This window comes from Colias croceus, chromosome 9 (assembly GCF_905220415.1).
Source record: "Colias croceus chromosome 9, ilColCroc2.1".
NCBI classification, from domain to species: domain Eukaryota; kingdom Metazoa; phylum Arthropoda; class Insecta; order Lepidoptera; family Pieridae; genus Colias; species Colias croceus.
The window spans coordinates 9,217,913-9,245,333 of NC_059545.1; the positions used below are offsets into that span (position 1 = coordinate 9,217,913).

Genomic DNA, 27,421 nt, shown 5'->3' on the forward strand with positions numbered 1-27,421 from the left:
ACTCGCACAAAACGCTGCAAAACCGCCCGTCCAAGTTTTAAGAGGACGAATCTAATAATTGAACACGGCGCGGCCGCTTATCTGAATTAGGAGAGGACTACAGAGCGACTAGCGGTAAGATAAGCTTTGCCCGTTACATCGCTCTGTACATGCTTTTCTTGGCGAAATTAGACGCAACATTGAGTGACCGTGACTTTGAAATAGCGGCCTTTATCTTACTATTTTGCTTATCGTTTATGTTTAGGTACGATTTTCTGAGATTGAAAAGCGCGTAGTGGTAAATAGGGCTCGGCAATCGGCATCGGATAGATCGGATCTGAATAACTTTTGTAGAGAATTTGGGACTAAAAATTTATTACCTACAATAATGAAGTAGCATAACTACCCAACCCTATCTATATGTATTTTAAAATGTGAAAGTTTATCTTATATCTACTTCTACCTAAGTAGGTAAAGATGTATCTTATGAGTACGACCACACATCATCACATCGTGTTTATAAGAAGGCCTTAGCAATCAGCGTCTACGTAAACATAAAAATACTAAAAAAACAAGCATTATTATGTACATTATTTCCCTATTTCCGCGACCGATTACATCACCGGAACTTTAGCTAAAAATATAAAGAATAAACAACATAATGTACAAGACCTTCTCATGCACAAGTAAATTATCGAAACCTTGCCAACGACATGCTAATAGACTTATGTCACTAGTTTTTGTCGGTCAGTTCGACACCTGCACCGTGTCGGCCAGTTACATAATGGACCGATTCCGTGACATCCCGAGTTGACCTTGCCCAGAACAAATCGATTTTGAATCGTGACTCGATCATTACATTGATATTGAATTGCGTCCGACTGCACTTGTTCAATTTAATCTTCGTGTTATATTTTATTGAGGCTCGAACGGCAGTATAAATCTCTAATAACATCGATATTGAATATCGATATAGTTTGAACGCTCCTGTTATATAGTACTGAACGTCTGTTAAGCTAGAAAGGTCAAGTTAGCAGAATCACTTGTATTATATTTCAAAATTTAGTGCTCATTTAGTGCTAATTTAGTGCTGATAACAGATATTTGGTGCTGTGATAGGAGGACTAAAAATGAGAACACTGCTAACTTTTCATTAAGCTAGCAGTGTACCATTTGTGACCGCGCTATGATACAGTTGGAGTGAGGGGCACATCTGCTAATAATTTAGTGCTCAATTAGTGCTGCCTGTACAAACAAACAGATATTTCAAAAAAAATATCAGTTTTTAAAAATGAGAACACTGCTAACTTTTCATTAAGCTAGCAGTGTACCATTCGTGACCGCGCTATGATACAGTTGGAGCGAGGGGCACATCTGCTAATAATTTAGTGCTCAATTAGTGCTGCCTGTACAAACAAACAGATATTTCAAAAAAAATATCAGTTTTTAAAAATGAGAACACTGCTAACTTTTCATTAAGCTAGCAGTGTACCATTCGTGACCGCGCTATGATATAGTTGGAGGGAGGGGCACATCTGCTAATAATTTAGTGCTCAATTAGTGCTGCCTGTACAAACAAACAGATTTTTCAAAAAAAATATCAGTTTTTAAAAATGAGAACACTGCTAACTTTTCATTAAGCTAGCAGTGTACCATTCGTGACCGCGCTGTGATATAGTTGGAGGGAGGGGCACATCTGCTAATAATTTAGTGCTCAATTAGTGCTGCCTGTACATGCAAACAGATTATTCAAAAAAAAATTTTTTTCAGTTTTTAATTAATAACGATATGAGCAATCATGGAGCTGAAAGATCACTTTAGAATCGGTAGTGGTAAAATTGATTAGAGTTACTAATTAGTGTTCAATTAATGCTACCGGTAAACCCAGAAAAATGACAAAAAAAATCATTTTTCAACTGCTCGCTAAGAAAATCGAAGATTTTATCGAAAAGCAAACAGATTTTTCAAAAAAAATTGTATGAAAAATCTGTTTGTTTGTACAGGCAGCACTTATTGAGCACTAAATTATTAGCAGATGTGCCCCTCGCTCCAACTGTATCATAGCGCGGTCACAAATGGTACACTGCTAGCTTAATGAAAAGTTAGCAGTGTTCTCATTTTTAGTCCTCCTATCACAGCACCAAATAACTGTTATCAGCACTAAATTGGCACTAAATGAGCACTAAATTTTGAAATATAATACGAGTGATTCTGCTGACTTGACCTTTCTAGCTTAACAGACGTTAGTACTGACACTCTATTGTTTTCATTTGTCGGTATCACGATTTGTTTTAATGAAACTGTTTCGATTTCGAATACTATTTAGTATTTAACTGCAGTAGGTAATGTTCGCAACATATGATTGGCGTGCCATTTACATAGTAATCCCTATATAGGGTGTCCCACTATTGGTATACCTACTAAGCGCGAAGGAACTTGTAGTTTTGCATAGAATGACGAAAAAAACACTTAAACAACAAAATTACGTCAAAATTTTTTTGCTAAATTTTTCCTCAAAATCCATGTACTTATTCTTCTCTAGTTTCGCGCAGCCGGCATAACCGCTTCGCTAATATGAGCATTTTGTCTATGAAAACATAATTACCTCACTTACTGGTGGCAAAGTTGGGTGGGTTGCTTGTTATTGAGAGTTTTAAGAATTCATCTTTTTGAAAAAAAACAAAACTATAACCTCCTTTGAGCTTAGTATACCAACAATGGGACACCCTGTATACTTATAAACACCCCTTTGGCATTTACATTCATAAATCACTAGATTTTATGCCATAAGTGTTACCTAAGTATAACACTTAAACTCAAACTCAAACTCAAACATTTATTTATTCAATTAGACTTCTTCGAGAAGCACTTTTGAAACGTCAATACATATTTTTAACATTTACCGCCGATTCGGAAAGCAGTATCTATGGAGAAGAATCGGCAAGAAACTCCATAGTTGCTCTTTTAAATCATTTCAGTATTACAATTTAATTTTACAAAATATGTAAGTAACTGTACGTATATATCATAATATGCCAAAGAACTGTCCTGTGGTTTTTACGCGACAACCCTCCATGGGTTTTTATCTTCCATATATTCCTTAATGCTGTAATAGGCTCTCTGAACTAATACGTTTTTTACATAATTTTTAAATTTAGCACTACTAAAATCTTTAATACTATGAGGAATTCTGTTGTAAAAAAGTATACCTTGGCCCATAAATGAATTTTTAACTTTAGCTAACCGGTAAAATGGCATTTCAATTTTATTTCGGTTCCTTGTGCCATAACGGTGTCTATCTCCTACTCTTGTGTGTAAGTCTGCGTTTTTGTGTACATATAAAATATTATTAAATATATACTGTGATGGTACTGTGAGGATACCAGTATTCTTAAAGAGATCTCTTAGTGAGTCCCTAGCACGTAAATTATATATATAGAGCGTATGGCTCTTTTCTGTAATATAAATATAGTTTCTATATCTGCAGCCCTGCCCCATAGCAGAATTCCATAGGACATAATGCTATGAAAGTAGCTAAAATAAACCAATCTAGCCGTGTCTTCATCGGTGAGATGCCTTATTCTTTGAACTGCATGTGCAGCTGAACTAAGCTTAGCAGCGGTGGTGGCAACATGGGCCCCCCATTGTAGCTTCTCATCTAGTGTCAAACCAAGAAAAACAGTAGAATCCACAGGGTATAGTACCTCCCCGTTTAAAATAATATCCCTTTTCACCTTTTTTACATTTGGAAGGATAAATTCAACACAATTTGTTTTTTTTTGCATTTAATAATAAATTATTAGCAGTGAACCATTTGGATATGCGTAAAAGATATTGTGTGTGGAAATAAATATAACTATCCTAGAACAATCTTATTAACAATATCTTCTAATCAAATGCATTTGTTTCTAAGGAATTACTATTACTTATTACAGGAATTTAAATTATTTTGTAACTTAAAACTAATATGAAACATTTCATAAGTTTTATACGTGTCATATTGTGATTGAGATGTTGGTATGTCTACGTTCTTTTGTTTCTCGCACCATCAATCAAATACTACATAGCTGTACTGATTTGTATGAAATTTGGCATGGAGATAAAAGCTTTGATAATATTGTTACCTACTACTACTTTTACAAACGATGCGAGCTGTAGCTGTATTTTTAAATGTTGCAGGTATAGTGTTAAATCCGTGATTTTACAAATTCACTAGTGATATTGTAAATTACCTATTGTAATCTCATAGAGTCACTCTAATGAAATAATTATAATCAAAATACCTTTGCTGCTATACAATATTGTGTCAAAATTCAAATAGGTTTTACATACATTTACATATTATTATGTGTTATTAGTTATTTCGTACATAATTTCTAAAAGTCACAAAATAAATAGTATACAGATTAATCTTTAGTTTAATCTTTATATAATTAACACATATTTATATAATGAAGAGCCTTTAAAATTAACTAATATAATTAAATATAGTAGTTAATTATAAAAAATATATAAAATTGCAGTCGTCAGTCGCGCGCCCCCCGCAGCGTGTACTCGTACCGGAGCGCGGTGGCGCCATCTGTCGCTTCCACACATCGCTCCAAAGTGTCTAGGAAGGTTCGTATTGTTTGTACCTAATTGTAAATTACTAAAGTGATGGGATGGACCGCCTCCTTGGTACAGTGGTTGACACGTGAGCGTAGAACCGAGGTGTCCTGGGTTCGATTCCCGGTGGAGACGAAGAAAAAAAAATGTCTCGGTCTGGTAGGACACAGAAGGCTTATCACCTACTTGTTCCTAAAGAAAAATCGATCAGTGAAACAGATGTATGCATAATGCATCTGCCCCTTACCCCACTACGGGGGCATGGGACTTCACTTAAAGTGATGGCTGGAAACTAAAAGAGAATTTAAACATCATTTACATGAACTAGCATACTTATTTTAATGTAATTAATCACTATACATATATGAATAAAATTTATTTTACTAGAGCCACAAAGCAAAATAATATTGCGCCTCTATGCAGTAGGTATGGTATTTAAAGTGGATTTTACATGTATCTCAGAAATCAATAATTTTGTATAAAATTAGGTTTTAGTACATAATATTTGATCATAAAGTTGTAAAAAGTGCAACTGTACTCTCGATTATTTGATTATAATTTATAACATCTAGTGCTAGAACTTTTATGTTACTTCACTTGAAACAGTTTAGCTATATTAATTGATTCATTAGTATAAAGTTTAAACACTTATTACAGGCTGGTGTAAAAGTAGACGCGATGGCTGCCCCCAACCCGTTCTGCCCCAACGTGAAAGGCATGTGCTGCCTCATGTTGCTCCTCAATTTGGGGCTTATATTGGTCACACTGGGCTTTGTTATAGTACTACAGTTCTATGAGCCGCTGTTTGTTTGGTAAGCTAATACGAATAAATAAAGATGTAACATAAAATATGCCATTTAAAATTTTTGTACTGACTAAGAAACTAAACAATTAATGCTCCAAATTATCAAATTCTTATAAACATAGCCGGGCAATATCGAATAATCGAAACTTATTGTTTTCACTTGATCATCATTTCCTGAATAATCTCTATCCAATATCACCTTTTTAATTGAAATAAAAAGTTTCATCACATTCCACTAGAATGAAAAATAGAGCATAAAGTTCGTTACTCGAAATATCATTTCGAGAAATTAAAAGATATATCGTTCACTTCCACTCTCCGTTAAATTAAAATTTGAACCATAGCCAATCGTATCTACAATAGTCACTGAATGAACTAAATGTATGACTTTCCCACGCTACACAAAATTCTTTAAATGTAGATCCTAACCTTTATTCAAGTGAATTTTGAGAACATTAAAAATCGATTTACAAACGAATGACCAGACAGTTATTTCTATTCAGCGCGATTGTACTTGTGATTTTAATTTAGAAACGTTCTTAGAAAAAATGGAGGCTATGAGTTAAATAGTTGGAAAGTGTTTATGGTACTTGCTCTAAATTATTGCCTGTTTTTCCTTAACGTTGTAAATTGAGCTGACTCATCAAAAAAATTAAGATACGTACTTCGACGTTGACAGTACTAGTTAGACGACAACTAGAGTTTGAAAGACACATTATTTTTGGCTTTGAAACCTTATTTATAAACTAGCTGAGCCCCGCGATTTCACCCGCGTGGCTCAGCTCCTCTGCTCCTGTTGGTCTGAGCGTGATGATATAAAAATATAGCCTATAGCCTTCTTCGATAAATGGGCTATCTAATATCTAACACCGATAGGATTTATAAATTTATAAAGAATAGAAAAAATTCGATCACGAGGCGGGACTTGAACCCGCATCCTTCGCGCCATTCCGGGGCGGATGCCTAACCAACTCAGCCACTCGTGACCGAATTGAGTGATCGAATTTTTTCTATTCTTTATAAATTTATATTTATAAAGCATTTGAATGCCATAAAAACCAAAAAATATAAACTGATAGGATTTTTCAAATTGGACCAGTAGTTCCCGAGATTAGCGCGTTCAAACAAACAAATAAACAAACTAAACTCTTCAGCTTTATAATATTAGTATAGATAGGCAGTACTTTAACGAAACGTCGGAGAGTGCTATAGTGAACGATATATTATATCTTTTAATTTTTTCGATATCCTTTTTTTTAGAGCTTTATGCTCGTAAAAAATTTGAGAGTGCAGTGTAAGTTCAGGCATTTGGACCGATCTTGATTGATTACTGAGCTTAACACTATAACAATAAATCAATTAAAAAGGCTTAAGAGGAAAACCATCTTTAGAAAAACTATATATTATTCATGAATCAGTATTGGCAGTATCACACATATTTACACTTATTTGAAAGAAGAAAGAAAAGACATTTAATTCAACACACAATTTATTTCATATTTTGTTCCAGGATCTTGGGTATAATCTTCCTTATATTCGGTTTCATCACACTCGTGGGCAGTCTCATATACTGCGTGGTTCTGTGCAGAGAGAACCCTTACCCGCGCTACCCGGACGACTTCTACTGGACACACCATTGGTCTAAAACCATCGGCCCTTCAGAAATACACTACAGCGCCAGCGAAAAGCCATACAGACAAAATGGCCACAGTGTCACAAGCGATAGATATAATAAATATAACGGCAAATATTCCGACCGAGAAAGCGCCAAAGGATACTCCGACAGAGAAAGCAAATTAAGCAGGTACTAGTATCCGAACGAACTGTCATTTATGGTGCGATTTCTTATCTGTGCAACAGATGATGTCAGCTTTACATTTTGTAGGTTATGTTTTATTAATGTATTGAAATTTTAATTGTAATTATAGTTAGTATTGTACTTGAACATCATGAATGTAAATAATAATACTAAGATATCGAAATGCCATATTAATATTATTTATAAATGCGTAATGTTGAACGATATTGACAATAATTTTGGCGTAATATAACATAGAGTATGAATATAATTAAACCATTATATTAAATGTTTCTAATAAATATATTTGTACAAAAACTTTGTTTCATTGCTATATCCCTTTTCCTTAACTTAAAAATTTTAAATATCTGTAGTTGTCTGTACTTTATCAATTTTTGAAAAAGCTTAGGGAACTAGTGAGTAATGACGTCATTTGAGGAAATTCTCTATTACCACTTACCAGGCAGTTGATGGTTTTGTTTTTGTGCCTTAATTGTATATTTTTAATAAATAAAATTCATTAAAATCTGTTCAGTGGTTCACTCAAAAAAATATATTACACAAACATTTACCTCTTATGAATAATAATTAGTCAAGGCAGCACCTACTTAACTACCTATTGATAAAAATGACTTATAACTCAATGGGAGTTGTAAAAAAAACACAAGTTATACGTATAAAATTATTTATTTACAAAAATGTTTTGTTGAAAAACGACCTTTTAAAAAATATCATTTAATCATTAATTCCATATTTAACAGCAATTAATTAATTGACAACAAAATATATTTCTTTTCACTTGGAAAACACGGAATGAACATACGAATTTTTCTACAAAAATATATCAATCAAAAATTGTACTAATAATATATAATATTATTAAAATTAAATTTCACAATTAGGTACATAATATATTGAAATACACAAAAAGTTACATAAGAAAATTATTAAAGTTAACGAACGATAAATTAAGAAGAGAAAGAAAACAGATTAAACGAAGTGAAAACTAAACAGATAATTAATTATGTACAAACAAAAAGAAACTGTATTTTCTTATCTATAAAATAAGTTGTTACGAACAGTCGTACAATTGTCACTATTATAAAACATGTCTTATGTTAAAATTGTAAAACATAAACACGAATTATGTTATTAAAAAACGTCAAGATTCAAAACTCCATAGAAAAGGCTCAAACACTCGGCTCGTAGTACTTATACTACTCATTCACATTTTTCCATGTTCCTATATTTACAAATACTGCTTCTTTAGACTTAAAACTGTTTCTGAAACAAAATAAAAATAACTTAATTAGATCAAAAAGAGGAAGATAAAGGCTTACTTAGTGTATCGTGTGCAAGGCTACTTAAATTACTGAAACAAATTTAAGTTTTGCGATTGCCAAAGTAATTAGATAAATTGACAAATATATTATATCCCTTAAAAATACTATCCACACGAACACTAGTCTAGCTAACCATGTGTGCATAATAACATAATAACCGTAGTGCTATTTACATAAAACAATCTTAAGAGATATCTAAAAAATATAAAATTATACTATCCATAGGGCATAGAACGTCTACGGCTCGCCACCAGAGCCATCATCGCTCAACTCATAATAATGTTGCATTCACCACTTCTCATAATCTTGCTATTCACCTTACTTTTACCTCATACTAATCATCCCTAATCTCTATATTAATTTAACAATAATTACCATAAACACATTTACTCGCTATCGGAGCCATCACTAAAGTGATACTTCTGCTGAGCCCTTGATCTATCGTTGCCCCGTGTTGGGGGGGGGGAGGGGCTTGCTGACATAATAATATATTGCTCCATACATTACCATAGCATCTATATCCTTGAGATGTAACAAAAAATTAAATGAATACTACTCAAACCTTACCAACGTCTACTCGTTATCAAAGTCATCCTTAAGCTGACAATCCTACCTACTTATCATCGCCTATACTTTTTAGCTCATACAAAGCATCTCTAATCTTACATACCACTTCTATACATAGTCAAATCATGAAAAAAACTAAAATAATTACCATCGGCACGTCTACTCGCTGTCCGACCCATCACTAAAGTGATACTTCTGCTGAGCCCTTGCCCTAGCGTTGCTCCTGGCTGGGGGGGGACTCGCTGACATCTCCACATCACTGTCCTCATCGCTGCCCTTCTTTTTAGCGGCTTTCTTTGCTGGTTTCTTCGCGGCTGCGGGCTTTTTCTTAGTATCCTGTGAATTATATTAAACTTTTTATGATGATCACTGTTTGTTTTATTCTTATCCTTATTAATAAATTATATCAAATGTTTTATGTTTCATGCTGTGTATGTGTGCTACAATTTATAAGCTGTTTTTTTATGAACACACAATGATTAAAAAAAAATATGACAACAAAAAAAAGCGTGTGTGCCGAGCACACGTTGCAGAAGTGAAACTTCTTTGGCAAGATTCAAACATTTCAAAGATACCAAAATCATCGCCTTACTCCATAACGAAACCTTGAAATTTTATTCTTAACTCGCCTAAAAAAGTTTCACTACAAAATCTAACATATTTTAAAGACTACAAAGTCCTTAACACTACAGTTCCATCTATCCAGTACATAACACCTAAAATCACTTTTTAAGCGAACAAACCTTCTTGGTATCAAATATGCTATCATCATCGCTGTCCAAGCTGATGGTTGCTTTCACCTTCTTCTTCACAGGCTCCTTGACGTTCATCAGCTTCCTCTTCACCGGTTTCTTTGGTGATGGAGCCTCATCACCATCACTGGAGAGGACGTTGGGTCGATCAGAGCTTGTGTTCTTGCTCGCTTCTTCCTTCTTTGTTTCTTCAATAAGCGAGTCGAATAGACAATCTGAAAGAAGGGAAGAAAATATATATATTTTCGTATGTTATGTGAGAAAATTGATTTTTCATTGTTAAAAGTTTACTCTTTACTCTCTCTTTCTAGATGATAATTAAGAAGTGAAATATTCGTGGAAACTAACGATGAGTTTAGAAGATTAGCTCCAAGTTAGTACTTTAGTCAGATATAGAGAAATAAATAAACATTAGAAACACGACTCTTCTTTACAAAAAAAATTAAATTGAGTTCTAATCATTTCTCTGTAATAAATTTAATTAAAACGAATGAAAACAAATATTGTTCTTGTTTCGTAGTATTAAGAGCGCTTATTCAATTTAACGCAAGTCAAAATCTCCGCGATCTATTACGATAGATCGCGGCTTGCGCTATCCTTTTACTATGAACAGCATAGGTCCACAGGAGAGCGCCGAGCAACATGTCCTCTCTCTGGGAAGGCTCGCTGCCGACTGATTTTAATCGGGTCGCGCGCAGTGTTTTATAGTACTTTAAAAAAAATTGTAGAAAAATAATAGAGGTACCTTAGTTGATTTTTTAAATTTTATCTTATAAGTAATACGTTCTTTTATTGCAATATGTATAAATTATATTCAACTAAGTCAAATATCTTGGTGAAAATAATCATTTTGTCGAGTATAATTTCTAAAAAAATTCACATTGTTCGGATTTTAATTTCGTAAGTTAGGAGTCCAAATTAAAAAAATCTTTTAACTAACTATTTTAATAAGGATTTTTGCAGTTAGTTAAAAAAAAATGTGTGTTAGATCTGTCAGCAATTTCAGATATTTTTAGCTTCGAAATTGACACTAAAAGTGAAATCAAGTAATCATCGGCTCAGTTATCTTGATGGTATTCACAAATACTGTATTAATTGAAAAAAACTCTTAACTAACTATATAGACAATAAAATTCCCTAAAATTATTAGTAATTCATATGTTTGTAAGATAAGTGGTTGATGGACAATCTGGTTTGAAAAATCACATATTTGAGCCAAACAGCGCACGGACCGCGTACACGGCCTTAAGGCTCTAAGTTGCTTGAAATAAATGAAATAAAATACAAAATAAGCCAAAACTCACCGGAATCCATTTCAGCGGGCTTCTTATTGCCATGTTTCTTCACGTTAAAGTCATCATCATCATCATCACTGACCGACATCACTCTCTGCGGTGGCTCCACATCGGAACCGAGCTTATTATCTAATAGCTCTGGCTCTGAATCAGAGGCGGAATCGTCTGAACCGTCCTTGTATTTTTGCACCTGTTAAAATGTTAAGAATATTTAATAAATGCTTTCAATATTATAAGCTCGTAACCACTGAGCAAATTGTGACGATACTTTGTAATATTAGCAATGCAAAACATTGCTTGCGCCTACGTAAAACCGCGCGGCACAGCTAGTACTTTTATAAATATAAATGTATAAAGAATAAATCTATAACCATAGTATATTTCAAATAAAATGACACATAACTACAGTAAAAGCTACATATGTGCGCTTCCTTCATATGCATTTTCACTATTCGTGGATTGAATAAGTGATTAACGGCCAAATGATTACCACATTATCATACAAAAATAAAAACTATACGAGCTAGGTAATTAACAACACAAGTGATAACTGCGTTAAAAATACCCGACTTCTAACTTGCACTTGCAACATTTATAAATACAGACAAAAATGTTCATAAAATAAAAAACTACTGGGCCTATCCGCATAAAAATTTTATGGGACCAATTCGACACCATCCCGCATCGAATAAAAAGGGAATCACGTAAATCGGTTCAGAAACCTCGGAGTAATCGGTGTACATACATAAAAAAAACATACCGGCCGAATTGATAACCTCCTTTTTTTTGAAGTCGGTGAAAAAATGACACCTAATTCCTATAAAGTCCTCAACAACACTTTTTTTATATTCACTTAAAAAACAAATACATTTTTTTGCGTTTACATTATACAATACATTAGTTATTACTAGTGATGCAACGAATACGAATACGAATATTCGTATTCGCCGAATAGTAGACATTTACCGAATATTCGTATTCGGCGAATATACGAATATTTAAAAACGAATATTTTTGTACGCAACTCTATTTACTACAGATATAAAAATCGCGCGTAAAAATATGACGTTTGCAGAGACGGCTGATCCACTGGCCTTTTGGCGAGAAAATGCCCATTTTCTAAGTCAGAAAAAACTCGCCCAAAAATATTTTTCACTGAAGCCATGTACAGTCGCTTCGGAAAGACTTTTTTCAACGGCTGGAAACATCCAGAGTGAAAAAAATCTCCTAAAACCAGAAAATCTACTAATTTTATGTTTTTTTAAATAAAAATTTGCCTATTGTAAAATTTAATTATTAGAAGAGTAAACACTTATTTATTTAATGAATGTTTAATTCATTAAATAAATAAGTCTTTTATTACCAAGACGAGGTATTCGTATTCGTATTCGCCGAATAGTAGGTTTGATATTCGTATTCGTATTCGTAAAAGTAGTTGCATCACTAGTTATTACCTTAGTAGCAGCTCGTCGAGTAGTGTTCCGTGGTCGGGGCGCGGGCGCAGACTCTACGATCGCTTCCACATCCGAACCCGACACTTCCTCCGAATCGCTGCCACTGAACGTCATCTTCTTCTGCAAATTTATATATTATTGCATAATAAATATATTTAATTTTTTTTTTTTTTTTTTTTGCTTTGTGTGTAGTGCCACATAGTGACTTGACTTGATTTTTTTTTTTGTTATATTATGTACCCTAGCTATAAGCATTGTCGTGACTAATGTTGGATGACCTTAATAAATAAAATAAAATAAATATATTCTGTATTGTGATAGAGTAGAGTGAAATCTTACAGTGGCTTATATGTGCGTATTAAATAAGCTTATTTCCTAGCCTCCAGAAACTAAACACCAAACAAAGCTTGAACTTTTGAAGTGAAACTTCTTTAGGCGCGTTGTGTAAAATTTCAAGGATGCGTCATGGCAATACAGTCACGTCATGGAGTGAGGCAACGATTTTGGTATCTTTGAATCTAGCCAAAGAAGTTTCACTTCTGATACTTGTGCTCGGCACACACACTCTTTTTTTTTAAACTATAACCAAGAAAAATTCAATAAATATTTTTTGGCTGGAAGCAATGCCAAACTTTATTTAGTACTCCATCTTATCATACAAAAACAAACCTTCTTGGGCTCCTTCTTAAAGCTGAGTTTCGTCTGTTTGAGCCCATCCTTATCCGCTTTATCTCCCTTCTCTACTTTCTCTTTTACTTCTTTCTCTTTCTTTACGCGCCCTTTCGGTTTCTTCTCTTGACTCGCTGGACTTATGCCAGTGGGGTCATCCTAGAGAACAAAACATTATTGTATTGTTGATCATATTATTAAAATCTTTAAAAATTTCAAGTCAATACGAAAATAAAAAGACAAATGTGGTGACTATTATTTTATAATGCTTGCTATTTGCAAAACAGTCCAATTTTTTTATACCAATGTCATATTTTATTATCAGTTTTGGAAAAATACATAAAACTACATTAAAAAAAAACACGGATTTAATCATATCATGTTTTTTTATGAGATGGATGCTGTAGCACCTGTTGCAAATATACAAAAAGACCTAAAATTTCTGTCAAAATTTAAAAAAAAAATATCCATACTAATAGATATTATAAATGCGAAAGTAACTCTGTCTGTCTGTCTGTTACTCAATCACGAACTACTGAACCAATTTTCATGAAATTTGGTATGGAGATATTTTGATACCTGAGAAAGGACATAGGCTACTTTTTATCCCGGGAAAATGACGCGATCCCGGATATCCCACGGGAATGGGAACTATGCGGGTTTTTCTTTGACTGCGCGGGCGAAGCCGCGGGCGGAAACCTAGTAATAGATATAAACTCACCGGATCATATTCTTTCTTGACCTCCTTCTTAATCTTCGCCTTTTCTGCCGCTTGTATCCTCTTGATGATATCTTCCGAGATCTTGGGCTCTACGCGACGGCCATCTTGTGATGGTACTATCTCCATGAGCGACTTGCGGTTTTTCTTGTTTGCCGCCTGTTTATGTGATTAATATAATGAATATTATGTGATCTGATTTGGAATCTCATTTTAATGATTATAGATATAAAAATTAATAAAGTATAAGTCTACAAATTATTTCAGTTGTATGGAAAGAAAATAAATAATTAGTTACATAATATGAAAAAGTTTATAAAAACTTTTGAAGGCAACATTTAAAAAAGTGTGTGATTATAGAAGCTGTATCTAATACTTCAATATGTTTACTTTTCTGTTTTAATACATAAATACGATTAGAATACACGTTACAGTGTTAATTAATCATACATATTAAATTTATTGTTTAATATATTTACCTTTATCCTATCCATCTAAAGAAGGCATGTAAAATTAAAAATCATTTGTGTGTCACGCTCTAGCAATAAAATACACATAATAGCTTATCTATTTAAAACTAGAAAATCTACAAAATAATGTATAATTTACTTGCTCCCAGTCTCATATTTCCATGGTAAATTTTTACATTAATTTTTTGTAGCAAAATCATACACATATTCATTAAACATTTCATAGCTTTTACTGAGCAAATACAAAACTAGTTTAAAATTTACAAATAATACATAAATACCTGAGCTTTAGAAGTCTTTCTATTGGTAGCTGCTTCTTCCTGTCTCTCCTTCTCTTCGAGATCATCGAGCCGCGTGAGGAATAAGTCCAAATCGTCACGCCATAATAATGCTGGTGTTTTCTTCCTGTTATTAAGAGATTTTTATTTATTTATTTATTATTTTATTATAAACTTAGATCTAAGGCTGGTCCTCAAGCTCTTCAGCCAAGAAATTGTGTGGAAGAACTATATTCAGGAAGCTACCAATTATGAGAAAGAAATAAGCATAAACAAAACATTTCTGCAGTATCAAGTACTTTTTATACATTTTTTTAATGTCAATACTGACATTATATAGCATTTAAATAACATAGTATTTTTGTCAAACCTAAACTATTTAGTGAAAAATCATTTTCGCATTTTCCTTTCCCTTCTTATAATCCTACGAGCTTACCGCCCGCGACTTCGCCCGCTTTCTCTAAAACGATTTGAGGTTTAAACTATCCTATCTCTCAAGTTGGATCGAACTGCACATGGTGTGCGAATTTTATTATAATCGTTTAAGTGGTTTAGGAGTCCATTGAGGACAAACATTGTGACACGAGATTTATATATATTAAGATAGAATATATAGAAAAATGAAATAACTATATTGACTACTAACTACCCTACTATAATTGATAAAATATAAAATATATACTTGAGCGCTTCAAGCTCGACAAGTTTCTGATCTCTCTGCTTGAGAAGCTCATCTTTCTTCTCACGGGTCAGCATCCACATGGACATGCCCAGCAAATAGTTGAAACGCTTCACCTCCTTTAGATTTTGGAACGCTTTCTCTGTAATAAATAAAATGTGTGTGAAATATAACTGATATACATTCAATATAAACACAGTGTAAGACAATTTTCAGTTGAACATCTTATATGAAAATTATTTATTGGAAACATATTATGAAAAAGATTTTGTGTAAAATGTTTTGAATGAAAACAACGTTTCAACAACTTCACAGAAATTCAGCTTGTTGGGACTTTATGTAACTTCGAATGTTTATATTGACCGGGCTATTGGCTATGTGCGAAGTGGGTGGTAGGGAACGGCAAATCGACCGTAGCTCACGACGTGGCAGAAATGTGAATTAATTCTGGGCTGTCATGTGTCAAATTTTTTTTATTTTCATAACTTCCTTTATAATTTTAAGTAAAAACATAAAAATTAGCGATATGGGTCCATAGTACATGCTGTGTCGTAAATTGTAAAAACAATGGGAAAAACAGTTCCTGCAAGTTTAATTCGTTTCCAACATCAAAGTAGACATTACAGCAAAGACAAAAATGGATAGCTGCTGTGAAGAGAAAAAATTATTTTTCACCAGGAAGAAAATCGCTAGGTATAATACACACTCACTTTTTACACTATTTTTTTCAATTTCGTTGAAAAACTAGTCGAAAATCAATATCACAAAAATATCTTATCATCTAGTTGACATCAGTTGAAATGATTTGTCATTTGACAGATGACAAGTCCTGAATAGTTGCGGCCACTAGGGGCGCTGTCATCGCGCACACAACGAATAAATAACGGTCATCTGGAGTTGCGGGGCATTCTTGTCTTGACTTGGGTTGAGTAAAGATGTCTAACAAATATTATAGAAGTATTTAATTACGTAATAATACTTAGCTCTAAGATATATTTAAACGCACCTGGATCAACAGGTTTCCCCTTAGTCGTCTCCTCGGGCTCCGGTTCATCTTCAGACTCTTGAGGTTCCTCTTCCTCCAGAGCGGTGAGACCTTGCATCTTGCTGGCTCGCTTCTTCCACTCCGCTATCGGGTCTGGCGCGTAACCTGTGGGGGACATAGCAGTGTGTTAATAAAGTGTTTAGAAAGAAGAAAGTTCTTTCTTTTTTAATAGTAAAGTACACATATCATGTTCCCGGACGGAGTTCCAAACAATATAAAGGCCAATTGTTACCTAACAGATTGCCTGGTCGCAGTAATATATAAAAAAAAAAGTAAAGTACACAATGGCTACACTTGTGAATGTAAATTATTCAATATAAATTGTTCAATAAATAATTTTATCTATGGAAGTAAATACTATACACTGTAAACCATTAGACAACTATGATATTTATCATAATTATCAAAATATAAACCCAATTATGGGTTTTAAGGGTTATAAAGCTGACTTCAGCTGGCTGGCTTATTTTACAAAACCCATTCATTTTCTGCTTAAAATTTAAATGGTTGCCGAGCTTGTCATCTTCCGCTTATAACATGTGACCTCCACTTGACCACTTGACCTTTGAGCTCCACTGACCATAATACCAAGCAACACACTGTATAACTGGCTAAGTCAATCAAGAACCACTCACCTCGCTTGATCAGCTCCTCCACCATGACCTTCCTCTTCTTGTTCTCCACCACCAGCCCTTTATCACACTTCTCCACTATAAAGCGCGCCTGGTTGCTAAGTTTATCAGCTTCAGCTTGTAGCTGGCCTTCGAGGAACTCCTTTCTTTTAGCGTAGTAACGCACGCGCATGTCGTAGAATTCGCGTAGGATTTCTTCGACGCGGTCATATCTATCGAAATGTTAAAATAAATATAATATAAAAATTTATGTTTAAAAATTATTGTCCTTATCCAAGCGGAGCAAAGTCAAACAAAAGAAAAAATCTTTAAAATACAGACGATCATTAGAAGAGCATCAATAAACAATATATTTAAATGAGGAAAATATTCATCTGAGAAAAGTGGCTCTGCTCCTGTTGGTCTTAGCGTAATGATATATAGCCTATAAGCCTTCCTCGATAAATAGGCTATCTAAAGAATTTTTCAAATCAGACCAGTAGTTCCTGAGATTAGCGCATTCAAACAAACAAACAAACTCTTCAGCTTTATAATATTAGTATAGATAAATAAAACTCACTTCTTCAAACAGTTGTTGTGGTCGAACGCGTTCATGCACGTCATTGAGATGGTGGTCTGCAGTTTGAACACTTTGTGCACACCTTCCGCTTCAACCTCTGCCAATTTTCCCGGCAAAAGGGTCACTAGGAAACGCACTGTCGTGTCTGTGTTGTATTCCTTGAGAGAATAATAATAATAGTTTAAAAAAACTAAAAAACACGCTTTTTATAGAAAACCGAACTAAAAAATAGAAAATTTTATCAAATTAGTGTATTGTCATCGGTCCTCAATAAATCTACAAAGTTTGAACGAAATCTGGCCGTTTAAAGTGGGTCAAAATCGCGCCCAAAGAAGTCGGTTACAAACATACAAACATACAGGTGAAGCTAATATAAAGCGTGTAAAAAGAAAAATAATTATTATAACTGTAGAAAAACGTTCATTTTGAGTCTGAATAAAAATAAATGTGATGTCTATTATAAGTTTAATTTTACTGCATTTTAAGAATCGGTACTGATAAAAAGAGCATTGATATAAATCATTACAGAATGTGTATTTTTCCGACCACCTTCAATGAAATTTGCCACATGTATTACTAAGTTATTTTAATAATCTTTTGTATCAATTTATTTAAGCATCAAATAATTAAAAGTAACAAAGCTTGTTCAAATACAGTAAAAGCTCCTAATATTCGCGCTTCCTTCATTCACGGTTTCACTATTCGCGGATGGAAAAAATGAGACCTAATTCCTATATTCGCGGTCTAAAATTCTTTATTCGCGGTTCGAATTGGTACATCGGTACATACATCTATGTATTTACCTAAATAAAAATCATTCGTTATACTTAGTAAACGCCTGAACTACAACTACGAATTTATAATGTCGACTAAAAAAAAAGAAAAACGAGTAAAAAGTGCCAAGCCATTGCCTAAACCTGAAGATAATACCTAATTAAATGGTTATTAATAAACATGTATCAAAAACTTCAACTAAACTGATTTCTTTATGTACTTATTTGCTTTATTATTTCGTCACCTAGGAACGTATCCCCTATTACCCCATACAAATTACCATTCCATATTCACGGTTTCGCTATTCGCGGCACATTTACGGAACCTATTACCCGCGAATAAAGAACTTTTACTGTACTAAATAATAAAGTTGATACAGATAATTTATCTTTCACTGCTTGTAAAAGGTAAATTATCTGGTAAAATGAATTGTAATATCTTGTATGCTGTGTTTACTCGCAATTAAATGAATTTGAAATTTGAATTTGTAATAGACCTTTGCCCATGAACTATAACAAAAATCTCATCACAATAAGCTACTTCATAAACTTACCCTATATTCACTTATCAGCGGTTTAACTTTATCCGTCCCCAGCATAGGTTCCAATACATTCTCCTTGTAATTCTGCGTCCACGTGCCGACCGGAAGCTCCGTGATCTCGATCTTGTCGTTCGGCAAGATGGCCGCCTCGCCGGATATGACGTACTTGTCGCCGAAGCCCTCTATCGTGCCGCGGAAGTTCTTGTACCACGGGTGCATCGGTTTCGGGTCTTCGCCGTCGAGCATGCGGCTGTAAAAAAATGTATACAGAAAATTATTACCTATTACAGTACGATTCAAAATTAATGGCGGCTCGGAAAATCGTACGAACCGATGCGCAGAAAACAATTTTACACTCGCACCTGCTTCTTAACTTCCGAACCGCCATTAAGTTTGAATCGAACTGTAACTATAATATGAAAAAAAAAATTATGATACATTTTAATGAGATTTGATGTCTTCATCCTACAAAAACTAGACCCTCAAAGTTATTCAATTTCTTTACTACTTGATTATAGTAATTAATGATTATGTTTCAAGTTATTTGGGAGAGAATATAATCCTAAATCAGGGAATCATACACACAAGAGATAATACAATATGATGTGTGGTCAGTTAAAAATTGTTATTGATATATATATATATATATTTTCTTAATTTTATGCTATTATAATTAATGTAACTCACCGGATATTAGCAACAATGTCTCTGGGATTGTAATTCGGTATCTTTGTGGACCAGCCAGTGCCGATACCCTCAGCCCCATTGACGAGTACCATCGGTAATATGGGGACATAGTGGATGGGCTCAATCTTCTGGTTGTCTTCGAATTCGTGCTATAATAAAAGAAATAGAAAATAGTGAATATCGTAAATCATAATATCCTATTTGTATTATGAATGCAATGATGGGTGTATGTTTGTTAGTCACTCGAAAAGAAATTGGACGTGTATGAAATTAGTTACATAGACACGTCTGGATTCGGCACGCGAGTCACGCCGCCGGTTCGAGCTAGTTTATTCTTATAAGTTATACCTCTATGATTTTGATATGATAATTAACATTTTTCACAATAATTTAGAAAAATATGAAACATTTGATTGATAAATATGATTTCTTTATTAATTCTTGAATTTACATTTTTTGGTTTTTTATTGCATTCAAATGCTTTATAAATAAATAGAAAAAATAGACGAATTTTTCTATTCTCTATAAATTTATATTTATTAATTCTTTACAATAATTAATAATATTGTGATTATAAAGACAATTCATACACTCAAAGTGACTTATCATGTAATGTAATGTAATGTATGAGACACATTTATCAGCGAAATATATAAATATATATCCATTCCTATACTTACCAAGAGCAAAGGATCATCATGCGGATGGAAGATCAACCTCGTAAGCGGAGACATGAGCGTGAATATGTATCTCGGACTGGCCGAGTCCTTGCCACCACACAATCTTGTACCAAACTGACCGCGGGGCTCCAAAAGGTTGATGTTGTTTGAACCCACGTAGTTCTGAGCGAGGTTCACTATCGTCATCGCGAGCGACTGCTCACCTGTGGTTGATTGGATTTTTGTGTATTATAGACATATAACAGATATAATAAAAAAAAGGATAATAAGTGCCAAAAAGTTTAATATTTTGGAAATGTGTGCTTCTATTTCACCAAATATTGATATATTCTTAAATAAAACTTTCAATGAGATGTTAATGTCATTTTGTTATGATCCAGAAAATGAAAGATATACAAACTCATTTAACTGAAAATATCACATTATGGTTTAATTTCCTTAAGTTGTTTCAAAGAAGATGTGAAGTGTTTATTTATTTACACATAGTTTAATAGAGATGGAAATGATACATGGAAATTTTAAAATTTCAAATTTTTTGTATTTAAAATTTCCATGTATCATTTCCTTAATAACTATAACTTTCTTACCGTGATGGTAAGCAGAGTGTTCTGCTACGGAACCAGCCAACTGCGCGACTTTAACTTCGCGTTTGTCGTTACGTTTGATACACGTGAATATCACTTTACGTTGACCCGGCTTCAGGCCATCTACCATGGAAGGTATTGATCTGGAAATAGAAAAATGTATATTGTATTTACAATAAGTCAACAAAACAAATGCAACTTCAATATATTACTTACTAGCGGCCCGCCCCGGCTTCGCCCGCGCAGTCAAAGAAAATCCTGCATAGTTCCCATTCCCGTGGGATTTCCGGGATTGCGTCATTTTCCCGGGATAAAAAGTAGCCTATGTCCTTTCTCGGGTATAAAAATATCTCCATACCAAATTTCATGAAAATTGGTTCAGTAGTTTAGGCGTGATTAAGTAACAGACAGACAGACAGAGTTACTTTCGCATTTATAATATTAGTATGGATGACAGGCATAAATTTAAAATAAAGGAATAAATAATACATCAGAATATATATTTACCTAACATTATCTCCATTGGAAAAGAGAACCAGCTCCAAATTAACGAAATCCGAATATGTAACCGCTTTTGTTTCTTTCGTGTACAAATATCTTTCTGGAAGGCCAATCTCCTTCCTCCTCTTGACTTCTTCCATGTGGCTCGTCAGCCACTCCTTACGTTGGTCAGCACCTTTCTTCGAGAAAGCCAGCTCGATGTGATGATCGTCCGTAGCGCCCGCGTACTTAAACTTTATCCTATGCCTTTCCATATTCTGGAAGTATTCTTTAGCCTCCTTTGCAGTGGAGGTACCCAAACCTTTGTAGTATTTTATATTGTATGTGTGATAATTCTCATTTTCGTTCTTCCATTCCTCAAATTCTGGTAAAGAATAGAAAGATATCTCCTTGTCTTTTTTCGTCGCTTTCACGATAGGTGTGATGAACTCCTCCAAGAATGGCAGTTTTAATAGCTCTGGCCAATTGTGATGTATGAAGTTAATGATCAGTCCTTTGATGTGAGAACCGTCTTGATCCTGATCGGCCATTATCATCACTTTGCCATATCTTAGCGATTTTAAGTCGTCAAGCGTGTTATATTTCTTTTTATACTGAAGACCAAGGATTTTGATGAGGTTGTTTATTTCAACATTTTCTAACACTTGCTTGTGAGATGCGTCTCTTACGTTCAACGGTTTACCCTTAAGTGGAAATACACCATAGTGATCTCTTCCAACGACACTGAGTCCGGACACAGCCAACGTCTTGGCTGAGTCTCCCTCAGTAAGGATGAGGGTACACAAATGCGCATTTTTTGTACCTGCTTCATTAGCATCTTCTAACTTCGGTATACCCTTCAGTTTGCTTTGCTTTTTACCTGATGCTTTCACAAGCTCATTTTGAGCTTTAAACTTAGCCCATGTCAATACTGATTCTACTAAACCGCACTTAGTAACTGCCGTAATAAATTTCTCAGAGAAATTACATTTCGATCCAAAGCTTTTGGCTTGGAGTGTCATGTTTTCTTTGGTTTGTGAATCAAAGGTTGGGTTGACGATTAGACAATTAACAAATATCCACATATGATTCTTAACTTGGAAAGGCTTAATATTAACACCACCTTTGTTTTTCTTTTTAAGTACCTCTAGTACATTCTTAACAACACTATCAGCAACCGAGTCGACATGTTTACCACCTTTTGTGGTTGCGATAGAATTTACAAATGACACTTGTTGGAACCCTCTATCTGAGAGTGTCAATGCTACTTCCCAACGGTCATTAACCTTTTCATATACCACCTTCAAAGGCTGTCCATTTTCGTCTTCTTTGCCTTTTATGTATAAATCTACATAGTCTTTAAATTTACTAATTTTCAATCTCTCTCCATTGAGATAGACCTTCACGCCTGCTGTAGACGCCGCTACGTCATACGCACGTCGAGACATGAGAGCGACAATGTCGTCTTCTAATTTCTCCATTTTAAATTTAGCCAGGTCAGGGCTAAAAGTCACTTTTGTAAAATCATCATCCTTGCCGGATTCCTTAACCTTAGGCTCTGACGCCTTGGTCATGTTTGCTCCCCATGTCTGTTTGAAATGTTTTTTGTATTGCTTTGATGCAGTTTCAACAGTGAATTTTGTGGAGAAAATGTTGCACAATTTTGCGCCATATCCGTTACGACCACCAGTCACTTTTTCTTCTTCATCATTGTAATTTGAAGATGTCAAGAGATGTCCAAAGATCATAGTTGGGACAAACATTTTCTCCTCTTTGTGCATAACGACTGGAATACCACATCCATTGTTGTAAACAGAAATTGTATTTTGTTCTTGATTTATTTCAATTCTAATCACGTCCATTTTTGGGTCTCTTTGTTTGTTGTCAGCTGCGTTTACTAATATTTCGTCATATATTTTATATAAACCTGAAAAAATAAATTTTGTAATAGAAAATCACTTTTTTTTTTTATTATATTTTAAAGACAAATTTTATATTTGTCTATATCAGTTCAATAATTACCAAATGGCATCATATAAAATAATTTACAATCTAACCTCTTTTGAAGAAATAATGTGTAAAGTAAAGGCAGAGTATTGCTACAGATAATTTATAATTAGTATATATACCTGGCACAAAAGTCAATTCTTTCTGCACCATACACTCCTTGGTCTTATCATACACCCACATAGTCTCTGTGGACCGTTCAACGGATCCAATGTATGTGTCAGGCCTGAGGAGGATGTGCTCAAGTTGTGACTTCTTCTGGTATATCTTTTCAATGCTACCCTTTTGGTTTTTAGCGGGCACAGGCTCGCCAGTACCGTTTGTGGTACCATTGTTCATTTTTGAGAACATTGTCTGCAATAAAGTCGGAATACAATGTGTGTAAGTAATGGTTTTCATTTATCTATGTTTTATTAAATTTTCTAGTTCAAATAGACTGAATCTTTTAATTATTTGGTGCCCAATAAATAGCAACCATAAAATATATTTCAAATAAATGTCTATGTGTTTAGACCATATTTTATAATAGAATATATACAAATGGTGTGTACTTCTACTGTATTTCATTCACAGTTGTATATTGTTTATGTTTTAGAAGGCTGACAATCAACAAGTGTTTAGTTAAAGAAAAGATTTTACTATAACTTAATATTTTTATGTGTCATACTTTTATATAGACTTAAGTATAGACCTACATATTTGTTTATTAGCAACAGGTTTCACATGGTATTTGTACAACTGCTAGTTTCTTTTCTTTTTTCAATTTCATTTGATATTGATAAATTAATTGTATCTGATGAATTTGACTGTGAATAGTAATTGCAGGTAAATCTCAAAATCTATGTTTGATTGAAGGTAGATATAGAATAATTGGAGTAACGGACTTTTCATATAGCGCTTAGTCAAAAGACCTTGCGCCAGTCTCCATTCGTGAATAAATACAATATCAGAAAATATATGCAGCGCATGTAATTATTATTAAGGACGATGTCCTACTTCATTTTATGCATTAAATTATTCCCAAAAGCCTTAATATCTCTCCCTAACCTTTTATAACTTATGAACTAAATAACCGTTAAAAAAACAATAAAATATGATTTGGCACATACATTCAATGCTACATAAACAAACTACAATAATATGCCCGACGACCGTTACCGATCAAAATGCCGCCAAGACAAGTATCAAGTCCTCACCTTTATATCAGCCATCTTGATAGTTTTGCTTATAAAACGTGCGCGATCAACGCTAAACACGCCCTGTCTTGAAAACAAGACTTTATTAGTGCAAGCGCTAATTATTTTTGCAAAATAACATTTTAATTCCGTGAATTACTAATGCACGACCGCAGCGTATCTCGAACTTGACCACAGAGTACTTTTATATATATAGGAACTTGACAAAAGACGCCAAGCCATAAACAATAAGTAGGTATATTTTTAAAAATCATTCTTTGCCAGGTACTGAAAAGTAATCATTTCTCTATGAAGTACAAATAATTATTGATGACTATTTAAATTATTTGTAGTAAAATAAAATATTAGCAAAATTTTCTTGTCCGGAATGTTTAAAAATCAAGTAGCAACTTCGCATACCTCAATATGATAACACCTTTCTAAATGACTTCCTACTTTCTTAGATAATGCTCTAAGCGGTTACTAGCACAGGTTACTATAACTATTTTTGTTTGTATGTTAAGGGTGTGAATTATTTATACATAAAATAGCTAGCCAGGTTTGGTTTTAAATCAATATAAATTACATTGTTAAGTATATTCCTAAACCGCAGCACAACCACCGTCCTAAACCTAAATATTAGTAGGCCTAGTCTACTATTGCAGTAAAGTGAATGGGAGCATTCAATGCTAAGATTCAATGTTATCTATACTAATACTAGTGGTTCGCCTCGGCTTCGCCCGTGGTACCTACATGTTTAAACTATCCTATCTCTCAAGTTGGATCGAACTGCACATGGTGTGCGAATTTTATTATAATCGGTTAAGTGGTTTAGGAGTCCATTGAGGACAAACATTGTGACACGAGATTTATATATATTAAAGATTATAAAGAGTTTGTTTGTTTGTTTTTTGTTTATTTGTTTGAACGCGCTAATCTCGGGAACTACTGGTCCGATTTGAAAAATTATTTCAGTGTTAGATAGCCCATTTATCGGGGAAGGTTATAGGCTATATATCTTCACGCTACGACCAACAGGGGGCTACGGGGGTGAAATCGCGCGGAGCAGCTAGTTTATATTTAAATTTACCTTCACCAACGAAAGCGTTTCCATAGTGACATATATTACTTACTCTATGGTTTTTTAAGGCCACATAACCAAGGGTCCTTTGTCTTCATTTGAGCGATTAAAAAAAAAACAAATTGACGTTGTCAAAATATTACAAATGTCAACTTTGGTATATTTGACACTTATTTGACATAATAAATAGTTAAAAGAGGTTAAGTTTTTAATATAGCAAATTTGTTCTGAATTCATTATTAAAGTATTTTTAATATAAATTTCACAAACATGATTTTACCATGTACATTAAACATGTTTAAAAGAACTTTTACAGCTCTTCGATACCCAATACAATATAACTGCGTTAATAAAAGTGGTGTTGTGAATTATAGTTCAAAAGTAACTAAAACTATACATGATACTAATACAAGAGTTGCAAAGGATGTAATATTATTTAAGTATGAAAATCCCAAATATTTTATGTACATGAATACCTTCGCTATTGTTCAATATGTGTTTTGGACTTATTTAGGTGTATTTTCACTAAATAATCTTAAAGATGCTCCTGTTGACACTGCGAAGATAGATGAGTCTACTCCGTGGTTTAGAAAAATCAATCTTGGTGAAAATAAGTATAAGAATACATTAGGAACAGTTGCACTACTAATTGGTATGAAAAATTAATAATTTTCTGTTGCATTCATAAATGTAAATAGATCAAATGACCTGCTTGAGGTTAATTTGTCTCTTATATTTTGAATGTTATAAGTGACTCTTGTCTATCTGTTATCCTTTCTTATGAAATCTCTAAATATATTGATGAAATTTTTAACAGAGATGTAAGCGTATAAAATGACCTAGCCTATAATTTGTTAAACACATTCTTTTACTTCTATAGCAGTAGCTACAGTAATGAGTACATTATTGTAAATATTTTCAGGCACTGGATCTCTAACTGTAATTTGGATGTACACACTGCGGTCTGTGAGATATCTCATACTCAATAAAGGAGGACAACACTTAACATTTGTCACCTACACTCCGCTTGGTAAAAATAGAATAATGAAAGTACCAATAGAGAATGTGTGTTGTAAGGAAGATAGGAAATTAGCTAAAATACAGCTGCCGCTTAAAGTTAAGAATAAAGTTATGCATTATATGATTGATATGCGAGGGGAGTTTAAGAACCCTTTGCTGTTTGATTCTACCGCAGGCTTGGCTAGAAAGTGGTGAACATTTTAATGAATTGACTGATATTGTGAGATTTGTATTTTGCATAATATTAAATGTAGTTCGAAAAATGGAGTTTGTTGTTTTTGAGTTTCGTAAAATGAATTTGAGGTGCTTATAAGTTTTGACCTTTTATCTCGATCAAGATTTTAGAATGGTATTGAATATGGTTGAATGTTTCTATCCAAAGGAAAAACATAGGTACATATTTGTTTTTAGTTAAGTCTGTAAATAAATGAATTGTTAAGAACTTGCTTTTTATTTTATATATGTACTTAATAAAATGGAGCCTCTAAGGCTGCCATCAGACAGACTGCAACACAACAACCGCACGAAGTCGCATTAGTAACCGCACGCAGTTGCTATACTCAACTGCACGCAGTTGTCTGCAGTCGGGTCCGACTTCACACAGTCGAAACCAAGCATGTAGGCCAAGAGTTAGTGTAAGGTTTGACGTCGAAATGGAAGCACACACGTTACGTCTCTTAAGGCGACTACACCACCGAAACTAGCGCCCCCCCAACATTTTATTTTTTTACTCCTAAACCAGAT

The 27,421-nt window shown here is 33.8% G+C and overlaps 3 protein-coding genes across 3 annotated transcripts in view; 2 read left to right on the forward strand and 1 right to left on the reverse strand.

The window, feature by feature from the left end:
• The window catches only part of LOC123694157, a 59,535-nt gene extending 52,030 nt beyond the window's left edge, over nt 1-7,505 (forward strand). The window contains exons 5-7 of the mRNA XM_045639487.1: nt 4,503-4,596; nt 5,242-5,396; nt 6,900-7,505. Of these exons, the coding sequence (XP_045495443.1) occupies nt 4,503-4,596; nt 5,242-5,396; nt 6,900-7,200 (550 nt within the window). The 3' untranslated portion in view covers nt 7,201-7,505. The remainder of the gene's footprint in view (nt 1-4,502; nt 4,597-5,241; nt 5,397-6,899) is intronic.
• A 353-nt stretch (nt 7,506-7,858) lies between these two features.
• On the reverse strand, nt 7,859-24,763 carry LOC123694243 (DNA topoisomerase 2). The gene is made up of 19 exons (XM_045639628.1): nt 24,598-24,763; nt 23,524-23,755; nt 21,422-23,321; nt 20,918-21,057; nt 20,331-20,533; nt 19,651-19,799; nt 18,976-19,213; nt 17,649-17,806; nt 17,093-17,301; nt 16,419-16,562; nt 15,416-15,554; nt 14,737-14,860; nt 13,989-14,144; nt 13,268-13,426; nt 12,599-12,718; nt 11,154-11,334; nt 9,841-10,064; nt 9,246-9,433; nt 7,859-8,471 (listed from the first exon to the last, which is right to left on the reverse strand). The coding sequence occupies exons 1-18, from the start codon at nt 24,610-24,612 to the stop codon at nt 9,257-9,259; spliced, it is 4,668 nt and encodes a 1,555-aa protein (XP_045495584.1). The 5' UTR covers nt 24,613-24,763; the 3' UTR covers nt 7,859-8,471; nt 9,246-9,256.
• Nucleotides 24,764-25,848: 1,085 nt separating this feature from the next.
• On the forward strand, nt 25,849-27,116 carry LOC123694336 (transmembrane protein 223). The gene is made up of 2 exons (XM_045639746.1): nt 25,849-26,309; nt 26,580-27,116. Exons 1-2 carry the CDS (start codon nt 25,928-25,930, stop codon nt 26,870-26,872), a joined length of 675 nt encoding a protein of 224 aa, XP_045495702.1. The 5' UTR covers nt 25,849-25,927; the 3' UTR covers nt 26,873-27,116.
• The last annotated feature ends 305 nt before the right edge of the window (nt 27,117-27,421 follow it).

Coding starts and splice junctions, on each gene's coding strand:
- LOC123694243 (XM_045639628.1), bottom strand. Junction 19,214..19,650: donor GACATTGTTGCTAATATCCG/GTGAGTTACATT, acceptor ATTTTTTTACAG/CCGCATGCTCGACGGCGAAG. Junction 17,807..18,975: donor CGCTGATAAGTGAATATAGG/GTAAGTTTATGA, acceptor TATTCTCTCAAG/GAATACAACACAGACACGAC.
- LOC123694336 (XM_045639746.1), top strand. CDS start 25,928: ATGATTTTACCATGTACATTAAACATGTTTAAAAGAACTTTTACAGCT. Junction 26,310..26,579: donor AACAGTTGCACTACTAATTG/GTATGAAAAATT, acceptor AAATATTTTCAG/GCACTGGATCTCTAACTGTA.